The sequence below is a fragment of the Heptranchias perlo genome, unplaced genomic scaffold (assembly GCF_035084215.1).
Source record: "Heptranchias perlo isolate sHepPer1 unplaced genomic scaffold, sHepPer1.hap1 HAP1_SCAFFOLD_52, whole genome shotgun sequence".
Lineage (NCBI taxonomy): Eukaryota > Metazoa > Chordata > Chondrichthyes > Hexanchiformes > Hexanchidae > Heptranchias > Heptranchias perlo.
The window spans coordinates 4,111,740-4,132,844 of NW_027139537.1; the positions used below are offsets into that span (position 1 = coordinate 4,111,740).

The following is a 21,105-nucleotide window of genomic DNA, read 5'->3' on the forward strand; positions in this document are numbered from 1 at the left end:
TTCCCTTGATTCCCCTCGAGTCCAAAAATCTATCGAACTCAGCCTTGAATATATTCAATGACTCAGCATCCACAGCCCTCTGGGCTAGTGAATTCCAAAGATTCACAACCCTCTGAGTGAAGAAATTCCTCCTCATTTCAGTCCTAAATGGCCGATCCCATATCCTGAGACTGCACTCCCTCGTTCCAGATTCTCCGGCCAGGGGAAGCAGCCTCTCGGCATCTACCCTGTCAAGCCCCCTCAGAATCATATGTTTCAATGAGATCACCTCTCATTCTTCTAAACTCCAGAGAGTATTGGCCCATTCGACTCAATCTCGCCTCATAGGACAGCCCTGTCATCCCAGGAATCAATCTAATGAAACTTTATTGCACCCCAGCTAAGGCAAGCATATTCTTCCTTAGATAAGGAGACCAAAACTGTACACAGTACTCCAGGTGTGGTCTCACCAAAGCCTTGTACAATTGCAGCAAGGCTTTCTTATTCTTGTACTCCAACGCTCTTGCAATAATCAGGTGATTGTGTTGAAAGAGCATGGAAATGAATCTGGATTCTATGGGGAAAAAGATCGCTCTCAGTTTAATAAAAGGAACCCTCGGCCGAGGCCGGGAGCTGGATTATGTGATCACCTAGAACATTATTCTGATACAAAACACAACATAATCAATTGGAAGAAATTTTACAAATCAATATTAGAATCCGATTTACGTATCATTTTTTCACCAGTTTATATTTAAATTATAATTTAATCCAACTACAATTGTGAAATCCAGAAATAGATTTACTGATGGGAAATAACATTAAGTAAAACCCAGTATCCAGTTCAGAATTGTAAGATGATTGATTTTGATGGATATGAAATATATTTGAATTCGGTAACACTGTCTGGTAAAATATTAACATACAACATATCGATATTATGGGGGCTATAAAGGTGGATTGTTTCCGAGTTGGTGCTGGGGGCTGGGAGACACTGCATATCTGCTGGGCTCTGCCTCAGACTGGAGTCACCTCTTAGATCAAACCCCTTTGCTCTAAAACACACACAAGATCCATTTGTGCCTGTGTGTTTTGAGACAGAAACTGATCTTACTTCACATTTCATTGCACGGCCTCATGCTGGATAATTGTACTCGGTGATCAGATTCTCCCAGTCTCATTCTCACCATTTCCCCCATTACCTTGTAACCTTTGTGGACTGTCGACAGGACCAGTGTTTATCTGAGGAAATGGGACTTTCTCTTACCTTTCTCCCCAGTCGATCTATGGAAGCTCTTTGAATCGGAAGCGTTCTCTCTGGTTGCTGCTCTCACAATCCTGTGCTGATTCACCTGCTGTTGTTCCTCAGTCTACAATCCCAGTTTACTTCCAGCTGTGGGCTTTTCTCAATCACTCCATCATTCACCGGGAGATCTAATGATGGCAGGGCAGAAAATGAGACCAATACTGACGGTGTGAAGGAGAATCTAATCAACACTTTTCCTCTATTATTAAAATTAACACACTGTTTGAGGAACTCTGTTCCACATTCCATGTCTCTTCACCACCCCGACCACAACATGTGATCGTTTCATTCTCCAGCCCCAGTTTGAGGCAATTCCTTCTCGATGTCCCGCCTCTGGTTTTAGGATCACATTTGCCCCTGGATCCTGAGCCCCCCCACTCCGAGCGGCCCCCAGTCCCGCACACACCCCGCACGGTCTGATTCTGATCCCCCTCCCTCCCTCTCCCTGTCCCAGACACTCCCCGCACGTTCTGATTCTGATCCCCCTCCCTCCCTCTCCCAGTCCCAGACACTCCCCGCACGGTCTGATCCTGATCCCCCTGACTCCCTCCCCCAGTCCCAGACACTCCCCGCACGGTCTGATCCTGATCCCCCTTCCTCCCTCCTCCAGTCCCGGACACTCCCCGCACGGTCTGATCCTGAGCCCCCTCCCTCCCTCCCCCAGTCCCAGACACTCCCCGCACGGTCTGATCCTGATCCCCCTCCCTCCCTCCCCCAGTCCCAGACACTCCCCGCACGGTCTGATCCTGATCCCCCTCCCTCCCTCTCCCAATCCCAGACACTCCCCGCACGTTCTGATTCTGATCCCCCTCCCTCCCTCTCCCAGTCCCAGACACTACCCGCATGGTCTGATCCTGATCCCCCTCCCTGCCTCTCCCAGTCCCAGACACTCCCCGCACGGTCTGATCCTGATCCACCTCCCTCCCTCCTCCAGTCCCAGACACTCCCCGCACGGTCTGATCCTGATCCCCCTCCCTCCCTCCCCCAGTCCCAGACACTCCCCGCATGGTCTGATCCTGATTCCCCTCCCTCCCTCTCACAGTCCCAGACACTCCCCGCACGGTCTGATCCTGATCCACCTCCCTCCCTCCCTCAGTCCCAGACACTCCACACCAGGTCTGATCCTGATCCCTCTCCCTCCCTCCCCCAGTCCCAGACACTCCCCGCACGGTCTTATCCTGATCCCCCTCCCTCACTCCCCCAGTCCCAGACACTCCCCGCACGGTCTGATCCTGATCCCCCGCCCTCCCTCCCCCAGTTCCAGACACACCCCGCACGGTCTGATCCTGATCCCCCTCCCTCCCTCCCCCAGTCACAAACACTCCCTGCACGGTCAGTTCCTGATCCCCCTCCCTCCCTCCTCCAGTCCCAGATACTCCCCGCACCGTCGGATCCTGATCCCCCGCCCTCCCTCCCCCCCTGCTAGACACTCCCCGCACGGTCTGATCCTGATCCCCCTCCCTCCCTCCCCCAGTCCCAGACACTCCCCGCACGGTCTGATCCTGATCCGCCGCCCACCCTCCCCCAATCCCAGACACTCCCCGCACGGTCTGATCCTGATCCCCCTCCCTCCCTCCCTCAATCCCAGACACACCCCGCACGATCTGATCCTGATCCCACTCCCTCCCTCTCCCAGTCCCAGACACTCCACGCACGGTCTGATCCTGATCCCCCTCCCTCCCTCTCCCAGTCCCAGACACTCCACGCACGGTCTGATCCTGATCCCCCTCCCTCCCTCTCCCAGTCCCAGACACTCCCCGCACGGTCTGATCCTGATCCCCCTCCCTCCCTCTCCCAGTCCCAGACACTCCCCGCACGGTCTGATCCTGATCCCCCTCCCTCCCTCCCTCAGTCCCAGACACACCCCGCACGATCTGATCCTGATCCCACTCCCTCCCTCTCCCAGTCCCAGACACTCCCCGCACGGTCTGATCCTGATCCCCCTCCCTCCCTCTCCCAGTCCCAGACACTCCCCGCACGGTCTGATCCTGATCCTCCTCCCTCCCTCTCACAGTCCCAGACACTCCCCGCACGGTGTGATCCTGATCCCCCTCCCTCCCTCCCTCCCCCAGTCCAAGACACTCCCCGCACGGTCTGATCCTAATCCACCTCCCTCCCTCCCCCTGTCCCAGACACTCCCCGCACGGTCAGATCCTGATCCCCCTCCCTCCATCCCCCAGTCCCAGACATTCCCCGCACGGTCAGATCCTGATCCCCCTCCCTCCCTCCCCCAGTCCCAGACAATCCCCGCACGTTCTGATCCTGATCCCCCTCCCTCGCTCCATCCCCGAGTCCCAGACACTCCCGCACGGTCTGATCCTGAACCCCTCCCTCCCTCGCCCAGTCCCAGACACTCCCCTCGCGGACTGATCCTGATCACCCTCCCTCACTCCATCCCACAGTCCCAGACACTCCGCGCACGGTCTGATCCTGAACCCCCTCCCTCCCCCAGTCCCAGACACTCCCTGCACGGTCTTGTCCTGATCCCCCTCCCTCCCTCCCTCCCTCCCCCAGTCCCAGACACTCCCCGCATGGTCTGATCCTGATCCTCCTCCCTCCTTCCCACAGTCCCGGACACTCCCCGCATGGTCTGGATGCGTGAATGAGAGAGGATGCTTCTGTATATCAGTGAGTGACTCTGGATGAATGTGAGAGGATGCCTCTGTATTTCAGTGAGTGACTCTGGGTGAGTGTGTGTGAGATAAAGAAGATGCCTCTGTATATCAGTGAGTGACTCTGAGTGAGTGTGTGAGAGAGAGGATGGCCCTGTATATCAGTGAGTGACTCTGAGTGAGTATATGAGCGAGGATGCCTTTGTATATCTGAGTGACTCTGAGTGTGCGTGAGAGAGCGAGTATGCCCCTTTATATCAATGAGTATGAGCGAGGATGGCCCTTATTATCAGTGAGTGTGAGCGAGGATGCCCCTGTATATCGGTGAGTGTGAGCGAGGATGCCCCTGTATATCGGTGAATGTGAGCGAGGATGCCCCTCTTTATCGGTGAGTGTGAGCGAGGATGCCACTGTATATCAATGAGTGTGAGCGAGGATGCCCCTGTATATCGGTGAGTGTGATGAGGATGTCCCTGTATATCGGTGAGTGTGAGCGAGGATGCCCCTTTACACCAATACACCATCGGTTTGCTCTGGGATTGAACATTTCTCAGTGTGATGATCAACGCTCCCCATCAGGTGGGACACTGACAGCTGCCCAGTGAAACCCAGTCAGTCCTTGTTCCCCATTAGAAATTCTCCCCTTTCTCACCCTCACCGACCAACACTTGTCTTCACTAATCTTGTTCTATTTCCATCCTTGGAGAATCTTTTCCAGTCCGCTTTTATCTTCCTTCCACCTTTACTCTCATACACTATTTTTCCTCTCAATCAATCTCTTGGTCCTTTTTTGCTGATCTCAAAAACTTCAGGTCACCACCAGTGCTCCCATTTTTCCGGACGAGCAGGTGCTGATTGTGGTTCTGTTATTGCCATTTACAGCTCCTCTAGACGCAACTTTTGTTTCTTTACTTGTCCCGTTAGCACCCTCCTTACCTTGCACCATCATCGCTTTCGTCATTTAATCACTCCTGCCCTCCACTCTATCACAGTCCTTCCCTTTCGTTCTTTCCTCTTCTCCTTCACCCGCGCCCCCCCCCCCCACCCTCCTTTCCCTGTTCAAAATCTGTTTCATCTTCAATTTCTTCCAGTTCTGACGAAGGGTCATCGACGTGAAAAGTTAACAATCTTTCTCGACAAATGCTGCCTGACTTACTGAGTATTTCCAGCATATTCTGCTTTTATACAAATGCAAGTCTTTCTTTCTTTCAAAGAGCTGGCACAGGTACAATGGGCCGAATGGTCTACACATGTGCTGTAAGATTCTATCTTTCTATGATATGTGACCCTATGGTATGTGGTTCTATGAAACATGATTCTATAATTTATGATTCTATGATATGTGATTCTATGATTTAGGATTCCACGATCTATCATTCCCTGACATATGATTCTATGATATATGCATTTGTTGAGTGAAGGTCGTGTCTGACTAACTTGATTGAATTTTTTGAGGAGGTATCATGGAGGGTCGATTAGGGTAGCGCGTTTGATTGTAATCTACATGGATTTTGGCAGACTGGTCAGAAAAGTAAAAGGCCAGGGGAACCAAGGGAAAGAGGCAAGTTGGATCCAAAACTGCTCATTGGCAGGAAGAAAAGGGTAATGGCCGACGGATGTATTTGTGACTAGAAGGCTGTTTCCAGTGGGGTTCCGCAGGGCTCAGTACTAGGTCCATTGCTTTTTGCGGTATATAGTAATGATTTAGACTGAAATGTAGGGGGCATGATTAAGAAGTTGGCAGGGGATACATAAATTGGCCGTGTGGTTGATAGTGAGGAGGAAAACTGTAGACCGCACGAATATATCAATGGACTTGTCAGGTGGGCAGAAAAGTGGCAAATGGAATTCAATCCCAGATAATTGTGAGGAAATGCATTTGGCGAGGGTAAATAAGGCAAGGGAATACACAATAAATGGGAGGATACTGAGAGGTATAGAGGAACAGAGGGACCTTGGAGTGCATGTGCACAGATCCCTGAAGGTAGCAGGACAGGTAGAGAATGTCGTTAAGAAGGCAAATGGGATATAGCCGATGCATAGAATATAAGAGCAGGGAGGTTATGCTTGAACTTTATGAAACACTAGTTAGGCCACAGCTTGAGTACTGCGTACAGTTCTGGTCACCACATTACAGGAAAGATGTGAATGCACTTGAGAGTACAGAGGTGATTTACGAGGATGCTGCCAGGACTGGGGAATTTTTGCATTGAGGAAAGATTGGATAGGCTGGGGATGTTTCATTGGAACAGAGGAGGCTGAGGGGAGATTAATTGAGAGATATAAAATTATGAGGGGACGAGATAGAGCGGATAGGGAGGACCTATTTCTCTTCGTGGAGGGGTCAATACCCAGGGGGAATAGATTTAATGTAATTGATAGATGGATCAGAAGGGAGCTGAGTAGAATTTTTTTTCACCCAGTGGGTGGTAGAGGTTTGGGATTCACTGCCTGTAAGTGTGGTAGAGGCAGAAACTCTCATCGCATTTATAAAGTGCTTGGATATGCACTTGAAGTTCCGTAAGCCGCAAGGCTATGGACCAAGTGCTGGATAGTGGGATTAGTCTGGATGGCTCATTTTCAGCCAGCGCAGGCACGATGGGCAGAATGGTATCCTTCTGTGTCATAAATTTCTATGATTCTAAGATTCTATATGATTCTATGATATATGATTCCATGATATGTGATTCTGTGATATGTGATTCTATGATTTTAAGATCTATGATATTTGATTCTCTGATATGTAGTTCTATTAATACATACAGTGATGGACAGGGAGAGTATTAATGCTCTCTGTAATAGAGCGGGGTAGTATTATAACTCTCCGGAATGGAGCGGGTGGAATTAATACTGTCAGAAATCGAGTGAGGGAGCATTAATACTGTCAGGAATGGAGCGTTGGAATAATAATACTGTCAGTGATGGAACAGCAAGTATTGATACTGTTAGGAATGGAGCGAGGGAGTATTGATACTGTCAGCAATGGATTGGGGAGTATTATACTGTCAGGAATCGAGCGGTGAAGTATTAATACCATCAGAATTAGAGCGGTGGAGTATTAATACCCTCGGTAATGGAGCATGAGATTATTAATACCGTCAGTAATAGAGTGGGATAGTATTAATACCGTCAGGAATGGAGCGTTGGAGTACTAAATCTGTCAGTGATGGAACCCGGAGTATTGATACTGTCAGGAATGGAGCGAGGGAGCATTAATATTGTCAGAAATTGAGCGGAGGCGTATTAATTCTGTCGGGAATGGGACGGGGGTGTATTAATTCTGTCAGGAATTGGACGGGGGTGCATTAATTCTGTCAGGAGATAAGCGGGGCAGTATTGATACTGTCAGTAATGGAGCGGGGAGTATTGACAGTCTCAGTGATGGAGTGGCAGAAAATGAACTCTCTCAGTGATGGAGTGGATCAGGCTGCATAGCTGGATAGCTCATGTTCGGCCAGCGCAGGCACGATGGGCCAAATGGCATCCTTCTGTGCTGTAAATTTCTAAGATTCTATGATATGTGATTCTATGATATGTCATCCTATGAAATATGATTCTGATATGTCATCCTATGATATATGATTCTATGATATGTCATCCTATGATATGTCATCCTATGATATATGATTCTATATGTCATCCTATGATATATGATTACATGATATGTCATCCTATGATATATGATTCTGATAGGTCATCCTATGATATATGATTCTATGTTAGGTCATCCTATGATATGTCATCCTATGATATATGATTCTATGATATGTCATCCTATGATATATGATTCTATGATATGTCATCCTATGATATATGATTCTATGTTATGTGATTCTATGATATGTGATTCTATCACCTATCATCCTATGATATATGATTCTATGATCTATGATCCTATGATCTATGATCCTATGATATGTGATCCTATGACATGTGATTCTATCACCTATCATCCTATGATATATGATTCTGATATGTGACTCTGTTATCCATCATTCTGTGATATATGATTCTATGATCTATTAGGACGTAAGAAATAGTAGCAGGAGTCGGCCTCACGGCCACTCAATCCTGCACAGCCATTCAATCAGATCATGGCTGATCTTCGACCTCAACTCCGCTTTCCCGCCGGATCCCCATATCCCTCAATTCCGCTAGAATCCAAAAATCTATCGATCTCAGCCTTGAATATAGTCAATGACTGAGCATCCACAGCCCTCTGGGGTAGATGATTCCAAAGGATCACAACCCTCTGAGTGAAGAAATTCCTCCTTATCTCAGTCCTAAATGTCCGACCCCTTATCCTGAGACTATGCCCCCTTGTTCTGGACTATCCAGCCAGGGGAAACAGCCTCTCAGCATCTACCCTGTCAAAACACCTCAGAATCTTATATGATTGAATGAGATCTCCTCTCATTATTTTAAACTCCAGAGAGTATCGGCCCATTCTACTCAACCTCTCCTCATAGGACAACCCCCTCATCCCAGGGATTAATCCAGTGAACCTTTGTTGCACTGACAGTAAGGCGAGTATATCTTTCCTTATATAAGGAAACCAGAACTGTCCCCAGTGCTCCAGGTGAGCTCTCACCAAGTACCTGTACAATTACAGTCAGACTTCCTCACCCCTGTACTCCAGGTGAGCTCTCACCAAGTCCCTGTACAATTACAGTCAGACTTCCTCACCCCTGTACTCCAGGTGAGCTCTCACAAAGTCCCTGTACAATTACAGTCAGACTTCCTCACCCCTGTACTCCAGGTGAGCTCTCACAAAGTCCCTGTACAATTACAGTCAGACTTCCTCACCCCTGTACTCCAGGTGAGCTCTCACCAAGTCCCTGTACAATTACAGCCAGACTTCCTCACCCCTGTACTCCAGGTGAGGTCTCACCAAGTCCCTGTACAATTACAGTCAGACTTCCTCACCCCTGTACTCCAGGTGAGCTCTCACCAAGTCCCTGTACAATTACAGTCAGACTTTCTCACCCCTGTACTCCAGGTGAGCTCTCACCAAGTCCCTGTACAATTACAGTCAGACTTCCTCACCCCTGTACTCCAGGTGAGGTCTCACCAAGTCCCTGTACAATTACTGTCAGACTTCCTCACCCCTGTACTCCAGGTGAGCTCTCACCAAGTCCCTGTACAATTACAGTCAGACTTCCTCACCCCTGTACTCCAGGTGAGCTCTCACCAAGTCCCTGTACAATTACAGTCAGACTTTCTCACCCCTGTACTCCAGGTGAGCTCTCACCAAGTCCCTGTACAATTACAGTCAGACTTCCTCACTCCTGTACTCCAGGTGAGGTCTCACCAAGTCCCAATACAATTACTGTCAGACTTCCTCACCCCTGTACTCCAGGTGAGCTCTCACCAAGTCCCTGTACAATTACAGCCAGACTTCCTCACCCCTGTACTCCAGGTGAGCTCTCACCAAGTCCCTGTACAATTACAGTCAGACTTCCTCACCCCTGTACTCCAGGTGAGCTCTCACCAAGTCCCTGTACAATTACAGTCAGACTTCCTCACACCTGTACTCCAGGTGAGCTCTCACCAAGTCCCTGTACAATTACAGTCAGACTTCCTCACTCCTGTACTCCAGGTGAGCTCTCACCAAGTCCCTGTACAATTACAGTCAGACTTCCTCACCCCTGTACTCCAGGTGAGCTCTCACCAAGTCCCTGTACAATGACAGTCAGACTTCCTCACCCCTGTACTCCAGGTGAGCTCTCACCATGTCCCTGTACAATTACAGTCAGACTTCCTCACCCCTGTACTCCAGGTGAGCTCTCACCAAGTCCCTGTCCAATTACAGTCAGACTTCCTCACACCTGTACTCCACCCCCCTTACAATACAATGATTCTCTGACCCATGATTTCCAGTCCCTGGAAGCGCCCTCTCCGTCAATCACTCTGGTTGTCAGGGTAACAGGGGACGGGCCTGGGCCTCGCTGTCACTCACCTAGCGGCTGCCGGGGAGACGAGGGCGGGGTCACCGCCTTCCTGTCAGTCAGTCAACCAACCAATCAGCTGCCGTGGTGTTGGAGTGGGCGGGGCGGCGCTGTCACTCACCGCCTGGTTGTCAGGGGCGACGGGCGGGGCGGGGCTGCGTTTGACGCAGGCGCACTGACGCTTTTGCAGACGCACGGTGGGGGGCACTTGTTGGGAGAGCGCGTCCGCCCGAGAGTCGGTAATGTGGCGGTGGAGGTTGAGGAAGAGGAAGAAGAAGAAGAAGGATGAGCGGCAGGCGGCGGCCGTGGAGGGCGGCGAGGATCAGGATCAGGAGCGGCGGTTGAAGGGCCCGGGGGTGATGGTGGAAGGAGAGGAGGAGGAGGAGCGGGACGGGCGGACTGAGAGTCCGCCTTCGGCGCTGGCCGCGGACCCAGCAGAAGGTGGGTGTGGGAACAGGGAGTAATAATACTGGCAGGAATGGAGCGGAGGAGTAGTAATAATGTGAGCAAAGAAGCCCGGGAATATTAATACTGTCAGGAATGGAGCGGAGGAGCAGTAATAATGTGAATAAAGAAGCCCGGGAATATTAATACTGTCAGGAATGGAGCGGAGGAGTAGTAATAATGTGAATAATGAAGCCCGGGATTATTAATACTGTCAGGAATGGAGCGGAGGAGTAGTAATAATGTGAGTAATGAAGCCCAGGAATATTAATACTGTCAGGAATGGAGCGGAGGAGTAGTAATAACGTGAGTAATGAAGCCCGGGAATATTAATACTGTCAGGAATGGAGCGGAGGAGTAGTAATAATGTGAGTAATGAAGCCCGGGAATATTAATACTGTCAGGAATGGAGCGGAGGGGTAGTAATAATGTGAGTAATGACGCCCGGGAATATTAATACTGTCAGGAATGGAGCGGAGGAGTCGTAATAATGTGAGTAATGAAGCCCGGGAATATTAATACTGTCAGGAATGGAGCGGAGGAGCATTAGTAGTGAGTAATGAAACCTGGGATTATTAATACTGTCAGGAATGGAGCGGAGGAGCATTAATAGTGGGTAATGAAGGCTGCGATTATTAATACTGTCAGGAATGGAGCGGAGGAGCATTAATAGTATGAGTAATGAAGCCCGCGATTATTAATACTGTCTGGAATGGAGCGGGGGAGCATTAATAGTATGAGTAATGAATCTCGGGATTATTAATACTGTCAGGAATGGAGCGGAGGAGCATTAATAGTATGAGTAATGAAGCTCTGGATTATTAATACTGTCAGGAATGGAGCGGAGGAGTAGTAATAACGTGAGTAATGAAGCCCGGGAATATTAATACTGTCAGGAATGGAGCGGAGGAGTAGTAATAATGTGAGTAATGAAGCCCGGGAATATTAATACTGTCAGGAATGGAGCGGAGGGGTAGTAATAATGTGAGTAATGACGCCCGGGAATATTAATACTGTCAGGAATGGAGCGGAGGAGTCGTAATAATGTGAGTAATGAAGCCCGGGAATATTAATACTGTCAGGAATGGAGCGGAGGAGCATTAGTAGTGAGTAATGAAACCTGGGATTATTAATACTGTCAGGAATGGAGCGGAGGAGCATTAATAGTGGGTAATGAAGGCTGCGATTATTAATACTGTCAGGAATGGAGCGGAGGAGCATTAATAGTATGAGTAATGAAGCCCGCGATTATTAATACTGTCTGGAATGGAGCGGGGGAGCATTAATAGTATGAGTAATGAATCTCGGGATTATTAATACTGTCAGGAATGGAGCGGAGGAGCATTAATAGTATGAGTAATGAAGCTCTGGATTATTAATACTGTCAGGAATGGAGCGGAGGAGCATTAATAGTATGAGTAATGAAGCTCGGGATTATTAATACTGTCAGGAATGGAGCGGAGGAGTGCTAATGGTATGAGTAATGAAGCCCGGGATTATTAATACTGTCAGGAATGGAGCGGAGGAGCATTAATAGTGTGAGCAATGAAGCTCGGGATTATTAATACTGTCAGGAATAGAGCGGAGGAGTGCTAATGGTATGAGTAATGAAGCCCGGGATTATAAATATTGTCAGGAATGGAGCGGAGGAGCATTAATAGTGTGAGTAATGAAGCTCGAGATTATTAATACTGTCCGGAATGGAGCGGAGGAGTACTAATAGTATGATGGAAAGGCTTTGTGCAGTCAGGAGGTGAGTCACTCGCCGCAGAATACCCAGCTTCTGACCTGCACTTGCAGCTGCAGTATTTATATGGCTGGTCCAGTTAAGTTTCTGGTAAATGGTGACCCCCAGGATGTTGACGGTGGGGGATTCGGTGATGGTAAATCACTGATCCGAAACCTATTCACTTTTACATTTCCACAGTGGGGAAAGGAAAGTACACTGACTGATAGTTTGATTGGACGCACATTCATGAGACACATACACAACAGCGAGTCACACACACAGATGATTAGATAAAAACAGTCAAATCTACCACTTGAACATTTATGAGATTGTAAGATCCCTGGAGACATTCTGAAAATAAATACTGTGCATGACCTAAATGTTTAAAGTTACATGATTCATAATATTATACAATAGTGTTAATATTAGAACAGTGGTAAATCTCCTCACCTCCTACGGTGCTCATTAGTGTTAATATTAGAACAGTGGTAAATCTCCTCACCTCCTACAGTGCTCATTAGTGTTAATATCAGAACAGTGGTAAATCTCCTCACTTCCTAAAGTAACCATTAGTGTTAATATTAGAACAGTGGTAAATCTCCTCACCTCCTACAGTGCTCATTAGTGTTAATATTAGAACAGTGGTAAATCTCCTCACCTCCTGCACTGCTCATTAGTGTTAATATTAGAGCAGTGGTAAATCTCCTAACCTCCTGCAGTGCTCATCAGTGTTAATATTGGAACAGTGGTAAATCTCCTCACCTCCTACAGTGCTCATTAGTGTTAATATTCGAACGGTGGTAAATCTCCTCAACTCCGACAGTGCTAATTAGTGTTAATATTAGAATATTGGTAAATCTCCTCACCTCCTACAGTGTTCATTAGTGTTAATATTAGAACAGTGGTAAATCTCCTCACCTCCTACAGTGCTCATTAGTGTTAATATTAGAACAGTGGTAAATCTCCTCACCTCCTACACTGCTCATTAGTGTAAATATTAGAACAGTGGTAAATCTCCTCACCTCCTACAGTGCTCATTAGTGTTAATATCAGAACAGTGGTAAATCTCCTCACCTCCTGCAGTGCTCATTATTGTTAATATGAGAACAGTGGTAAATCTCCTCACTTCCTAAAGTAACCATTAGTGTTAATATTAGTTGTAAACAATTTTACAACACCAAGTTATAGTCCAGCAATTTTATTTTAAATTCACAAGCTTTCGGAGGCTTCCTCCTTCATCAGCCGCACTCAGAAGACAGTCCAGAATGTCACCCGAGCACAACGCAACGCCATCAACGCTCTCAAGACCAACCGCAACATCGTCATCAAACCAGCGGACAAAGGAGGAGCCATCGTCATACAGAACAGAACGGACTATTGCAAAGAAGCATACCGACAACTGGACAACCAGGAACACTACAGACGGTTACCCGCAGATCCAACCAAAGAACACACCCACCAGCTCAACAAACTGATCAAGACCTTCGATCCAGACCTTCAAAGCATCCTACGCACACTCATCCCACGTACTCCCCGCGTGGGAGACTTCTACTGCCTCCCAAAGATACACAAAGCGAACACACCCGGACGTCCTATCGTATCAGGCAACGGAACCCTGTGTGAGAACATCTCTGGATACATCGAGAGCATCCTGAAACCCATCGTACAGGGACCTCCCAGCTTCTGTCGCGACACTACAGACTTCCTACAAAAACTCAGTACCCACGGACCAGTTGAACCAGGAACACTTCTCACCACGATGGACGTCTCGGCACTCTACACCAGTATCCCCCACGATGACGGCATCGCTGCGACAGCATCAATACTCAACACAAACAACAGCCAATCTCCAGACGCCATCCGACAACTCATCCGCTTCATCCTGGATCACAATGTCTTCACCTTCGATAACCAGTTCTTTACCCAAACACACAGAACAGCCATGGGGACCAAATTCGCACCCCAATATGCCAACATTTTAATGCACAAGTTCGAGCACGACTTCTTCACTGCACAGGACCTCCAACCAACACTATACACCAGATACATCGACGACATTTTCTTTCTATGGACCCACTGCGAGGAATCACTAAAGAGACTAGATGATAACATCAACAAGTTCCATCCCACCATCAAGCTCACCATGGACTACTCCTCAGAATCAGTTTCTTTCTTGGACACATGAATCTCCATCAAAGACGGGCACCTCAGCACCTCACTCTACCGCAAGCCCACAGACAACCTCACGAAGCTCCACTTTTCCAGCTTCCACCCGAACCACGTGAAAGAGGTCATCCCCTATGGATAGGCCCTGCGAATACACAGGGTCTGCTCAGACGAGGAGGAACGCGATAGACACCTACAGACGCTGAAAGACGCCCTCGTAAGAACGGGATATGACGCTCGACTGAACGATCGACAGTTCCGACGGGCTACAGCGAAAAATCGCATCGACCTCCTCAGGAGACCAACACGGGACGCAACCAACAGAGTACCCTTTGTCGTCCAGTACTTCCCTGGAGCGGAGAAACGATGCCATGTTCTCCGCAGCCTTCAACATGTCATCAATGAGGACAAACACCTCGCTATGGCCATCCCCACACCTCCACTACTCGCCTTTAAACAGCCACCCAACCTCAAACAGACCATCGTTCGCAGCAAGTTACCCAGCTTTCAAGAGAACAGCATCCACGACGCCACACAACCCTGCCACGGTAACCTCTGCAAGACATGCCAGATCATCGACACAGATACCACCATCACACGAGAGGACACCACCCACCAGGTGCATGGTTCATACTCCTGTGACTCGGCCAACGTTGTCTACCTCATACGTTGCAGGAAAGGATGCCCCAGAGCATGGTACATTGGCGAGACCATGCAGACGCTGCGACAACGGATGAACGGACACCGCGCAACAATCGCCAAACAGGAGGGTTCCCTCCCAGTCGGGGAACACTTCAGCAGTCATGGACATTCATCCACCGACCTTCGGGTAAGCGTACTCCAAGGCGGCCTTCGAGACACACGACAACGCAAAATCGACGAGCAGAAATTGATAGCCAAGTTCCGCACCCATGAGGACGGCCTCAACCGGGATCTTGGGTTCATGTCACGCAACACGTTAACCCACCAGCGAACAAATGTTATCTGTTTTTAATATAATGGGTCATTTGCTGGCTTTCTCTGCCTTCCGGATGTTTCTGCCTCTCTCTGTTTTTTTTTCCTGTTTGTTTTTTTGTTGAATGTGTATTCGGGGGTTCTGCAGGTGACACCTCTCTGTCTGAACACGGTGATTGCCTTGGCAACGGGCAGTTGCAGGGGCATTCTGTAAACACCATGTATTGTTCTATATGTATAAATGCGTAGGCTTCAATGAGCTCCTGAACATTTACCTGAGGAAGGAGGAAGTCTCCGAAAGCTTGTGAATTTAAAATAAAATTGCTGGACTATAACTTGGTGTTGTAAAATTGTTTACATTATTATTAGTATCAGTAATAGTGTTATTAATGAACACTGAGGATTCACCCTGATTCCTGTTATTTTTCTCTCTCTGATACCCAGTTTGAATAGTGTCTGTCTCACAGATTCTGGTGCCGAGGATCTCTCCTCCGCTCTCAGTACAAATCGGTCATTGACGGTTCTGAACCTGGGTGGTAATAAACTGGGAGATTCAGGAGTGAAACTTTTGTCTGCGGCTCTGAGGAACCCGGACTGTAAAATACAGGAACTGTGGTAAGTATCAGGCTGTGTGAGATTGTGTTTATAATAACTGGATGTATATTACACACATTATTATAACTTTCAGTAATGGAGTTAATACACAGTGTACATTATTAGTTTCAGTAATAATGTGAATAATAAAGATTGTACATTATTATTAGTACCAGTTATCGTGTTATTAGTAAACACTATATTATTAGTATCAGTAATAGTGTTATTAATAAACACTTTACATTATTATTAGTATCAGAAATAGTGTTATTAATAAACGCTGTACATTATTATTAGTGTCAATAATAGTGTTATTAATAAACTATTATTAGTAGTATCAGTAATTGTGTTACTAATAAAGGTATACAGTATTACTATCAATAATAGTGGTATTAATAAACACTGGGGATTTACCCTGATTCCTGTCATTTCTCTCTCTCTGATCCCCAGTCTGGCTGATGTCGGTCTCATCGATTCTTGTATCGAGGATCTCGCTTCCGCTCTCAGAACAAACCGGTCACTGACGGATCTGTCCCTGGGATCAAACTTCTTCACAGACCGATCTGTCCCCGCTCTCCGCTCCGTCATACTCACTTGCAGGAGTCTGGAGTGGATCTGGTGAGTGTTTGTGTTATTGTTTGATGTAATAAATAAAATATCACTGGGATTCAGTCCCCTTTATGGGTAATATTTGTCTGTAATTATTATTGAAATATTAACCCCAGTCTCCCTGTTATTTACACTGTTGTTCAATCTGTTTATTTCCTGTTTAATCTTTAATCTGTTTCAGGCTGTGGGGGAATAAGTTCAGTTCAAACGCGAAGAATCAGCTGAAGTCGCTGCAGGATACCAGACCCAGACTGAGTGTGGAAGTGTGAACATTTCAATGTATAACCATTCCTGGTCTCATTATATGAACATTTCAATTTATAACCATTCCTGGTCTCATTATATGAACATTTCAATTTATAACCATTCCTGGTCTCATTATATGAATATTTTTGGCCGATTCTCTGTCCCTCCCCTTTAACCGGCCGCGCTCCAGGTTTAAATCCGAACGGCCCTTTAACGGTTTCCAGCTCGAGCTGAGCGAGCGTCGTCTCCCATTGTGACGTCAGAGGCCCAGCGACAGGGTCACGAGACTCAGTCACCCGGTCCCCCAGCGCTGATTCTGCAGGATATCCGGGACTGGATGGTCCCCAATGGGGCACTGGGTCAATGTACAGACAGGAAGGGCCCAGGGTGGGGCTCAGTCTGGGCTGCAGTGGGACACTGGGTCAATGTACAGACAGGAAGGGCCCAGGGTGGGGCTCAGTCTGGGCTGCAGTGGGACACTGGGTCAATGTACAGACAGGAAGGGCCCAGGGTGGGGCTCAGTCTGGGCTGCAATGGGACACTGGGTCAATGTACAGAAAGGAAGGGCCCAGGGTGGGGCTCATTCTGGGCTGCAGTGGGAAACTGTTTCAATGTACAGACAGGAAGGACCCAGGGTGGGACTCAGACAGGGCTGCAGTGGGGCACTGGGTCAATGATCAGACAGGAAGATCCCAGTTTGGTGCTCAGTCTGGGCTGCAATGAGACACTGGGTCAATGTACAGAACGGAAGGGCCCAGGGTGGGGCTCAGTTTGGGCTGCAGTGGGACACTGGGTCATTGTTGGATCAATGTTCATCGGAACACCAGGGACTCCCCATATCTTCTTGTGTTATTGCTGCTGGATCTGTTCCGTCCTCTAAATCAGACAGAGTAGGCCTTGGTTTAACATCTCTTCGTTGAAAGCAACAGTCAATCGAAAATAAAATCAGTCAGAGTAGAAAACGAGCTGCTTATTCGCTTTCGCCAGTTTTGCTCTGACGCTCAATGTGAATTTATTCTCTAATCTGTTCCGTGGACTGGCGATCTAATGGGGTTGAATTGTCAGATATGTAAATGGTTAATCCTAAATTAATCTTATCAATCTGCAGTCGTTTCAGACACTGATCTAAACTATAATGTGATAATCAGTGTTCCAGCTAATGCTGAATGACGGTGATAATCTCATCTGCTTTTACCATCGGTTATTCGTTGTTTTCAGTATCTGCATATTAATTTTGTTTCTAAATTGCTTGGTGACCCTATCGAGAACTGTTTTTATGTTATTATTATTGATATACTCAATGTTTAAATAAAGGTAATTATGAATTCCAGGTCAAGAAACCATTGTTGTGCATGATTTGCAGTCTGACTTCTTCTTCTTTGATGATTTGGTAAGAAAGCGTTAACACAGTCACTCAGTAGCTTGTGGGCATCCTAATTAATGGTCGGTGAGGTGAACTCATTCAATCTGAACTGGGAGATGTGAGACAGTTCAGCGAGCAATATTAGGCATCATTCACTTCTAGACATAGGTCACAATCGAATAGGAACATGTTAAACCGAATCCCCAAAACCAGGTCCCAGAGAGGAATTTAAACCCCAGGGAAATAAACAGACCAAACTCACGTGGGCCCTGCTTGGTTGCAGCCTGTGAAGGAGGCCACGGTCGGTCCCCTCTGGGGGAGACCTCGGTCGGTCCCTATAGGGGAGGCCTTCGTCGGTTCCCTCTAGAGGAGGCCTCGGCTGGTCCCCTCTCGGGGAGGCAATGGGCATCCGAGATGGATCCCTGAGTGGCAATCTTTATATTTAGACCACCACCACAACAACTACTACGACAACAACAAATACTTGTATTCATAATAAATATATATATATATATATTATATACATATATATGTGTATTTACACATGACCAGCACGGCGGCATCTTGGACAAAATCGCGGAATATCCGTCGGCCTTCTTGGACAAATATCGTTGGTGCGGCAGCCATCTTGGAAAAAATGACGGAAAGTACCACACAGAATGTCCCCAGTGATACCACAGTGACTGCAGAATCTCCCAGTATCCCCACAGTGGTCCCAGAGTGTACTCATTCACCCCATTTTGATCCCAAACTGCACCAAGGGATCCCAGAGTGCACCCAGTCACCCCAGAGGGATCGCAGAGTTGCAGCGTTTTTATTTAGAGCACCACCACAACAACTACTACTGCAACAACAACATGTATTTATAATATATAGAACATATATATATATATGTGCATTAAGACACGGACAGCGTGGCTGGCATTTTGGAAAAAATGGCGGAAAGTACGGCGGCTTTCATTGAAAAAATTGCCGCAACTATTGCAGCCATCTTGGACAAAATGGCCGTTAGTATGTCAGCCATTTTGGACAAAATGGCGGCAAGCACAGCGGCCATCTTGGAGAAAATGGCGGCAATTACCACTCAGAATGTCGACAGTGATACGACAGTGATCCCAGAAAGTCCCAGTGAAGCCACAGTGATCCCAGAGTGCACCTCGACCCACAGAGTGATCCCAAAGTGCACCCAAGGATCCCAGAGTGAACACAGTCACCCCGAAATAATCCCCGAGTGCTCGCAGTATCCCAGAGTCAAACCAGTCACCTCAGAGTGATCCCAGAGTGCATCCGGTCACTGCAGAGTGATCCCAGAGTGCGTCCAGGGATCCCAGAATGCATCCAGTCACCGCAGAGTGATCCCAGAGTGCACTCAGGGATCTCGAGTGCACTTAGTCACCCCACAGCGATCCCAGAGTACACCCAGGGATTCCAGAATGCAGCCATTCACCCCACAGTGATCCGAGAGTGACAGTCTTTATAGCTGGACCATCACCACAACAACTGCTACCACAACAACAACTTGTATTTATAACATATATATGTGTATTTGCACTCGGCCCGCATGACTGCAAGTACAGGAGCCTTCTTGGACAAAACGCGGATTTGTCCAGCGGCCTTCCTGGTCAAAATGGCGGCAATAACGGCGGCCATTTTGGAAAAAAAGCTGCAAGTACGGCGGTCATCTTGAACATAATGGTGATAACTATTGCGGCCATGTTCGACAAAATGAGCGCAAATACGGTTTCCATCTTGGACAAAATGGCGACCAGTGCGGCAGCCATCTTGGATAAAATGGCAACAACTCAGCAGCCATCTTGGACACAACGGCGGAAGTTACCATGCAGAGTGTCGACAGTGATCCTAGAATGTCCCAATGTACCCTCAGTGATCCCAGAGTGCACCTCGTCACCATAGAATGATTCCAGAGTGCACCGATGGATCCCAGCATGCACCCAGTCACCCCAGAGTGATCCCGGATTGCACGCAGCATCCCAGAGTGAATCCAGTCAGCTCAGGGTGGTCCCAGATTGCACCCAGGGTTCCCAGAATGCACACAGTCACCTCACAGTGATCCCAGCTTGGCAGTCTTTATACTTAGAACATGACCACAACAATAACTTGTCTTTATAAGATATGTATCATAGAAATATATGATATATATGTGTGTGTATTTACACGCGGCCAGCATTGCAGCACCTACAGCAGCCACCTTTGGCAAAATGGCAGCAAGTACTTTGGCCATCTTGGACAAAATGGCGGTAAGTACCGCGTAGAGCCTCCCCAGTGATCCCACAGCGACCCTACAGTGAATGAAGATTGCACACATTGATCCCACAATGAAACTAGTCACACCAGAGTGAACCCAAAGTGGCAACCTTTATATTCAGACCACCACCACAACAACTACTATTACACCAACAACAATCTGTATTCATAACATATATATGTGTGTATTTACACACCGCCCGCATGCCGGCAAGTACGGTAGCCATCTTGGAAAAATGGCGGCAATTACGACGGCCATCTTGGATAAAATGGCTGTTTGTCCGGCGGCCAACTTGTACAAAATGACAGCGAGTACGGCAGCCATCTTGGATGAAATGGCGGCAAGCACCTCAAGGCTGTTAAACAGGAACAGCAGCAGGCCATTGAGCCCTTCGAGCCTGTCACACAGTAACAGGAGATCAATCAGTCCCTCAAGCCTGTTAGATAGGAACAGGTTGAGATTTTTCAGCCCCTGGAGCCTGTTATACAGGAACTGGAGGTCATGCAGTCCCTCAAGCCTATAACACTGGTACAGGACGAGGCCATTTAGCCACTCGAGACTGTTAGACACGAACAGGAGGCTAACCAGCTCCAGAAGCCTGTTAGATAGTATCAGGAGGAGGCCATTCAGCCCCTCAAGCCTGTTATATTGCAACTGAAAGCCATTCAGCCCCTTGAGCCTATTACACTGGAAAAGGACGAGGCCATTCAGCCCCTCAAGCCTGTTAGGTCGGAATAGGCGGCGGCCATTCAGCCCTTCAAGGCTGCTACACAGGAACAGGAGGAGGCCATTGCCCCTCGAGCCTGTGATACAGAAACAGGAACAGTCCATTCAGCCCCTCGAGCCTATTACACTCGAAGAGGACGAGGCCATTCAGCCCTTCGAGCCT

The 21,105-nt window shown here is 47.9% G+C and overlaps 1 protein-coding gene across 1 annotated transcript in view; it reads left to right on the forward strand.

The window, feature by feature from the left end:
- The window catches only part of LOC137314534 (NACHT, LRR and PYD domains-containing protein 3-like), a 215,810-nt gene extending 197,897 nt beyond the window's left edge, over nucleotides 1–17,913 (forward strand). Inside the window, exons 7-9 of the mRNA XM_067979841.1 lie at nucleotides 15,592–15,753; nucleotides 16,183–16,350; nucleotides 16,523–17,913. Of these exons, the coding sequence (XP_067835942.1) occupies nucleotides 15,592–15,753; nucleotides 16,183–16,350; nucleotides 16,523–16,610 (418 nt within the window). The 3' untranslated portion in view covers nucleotides 16,611–17,913. The remainder of the gene's footprint in view (nucleotides 1–15,591; nucleotides 15,754–16,182; nucleotides 16,351–16,522) is intronic.
- Nucleotides 17,914–21,105: the final 3,192 nt, after the last annotated feature.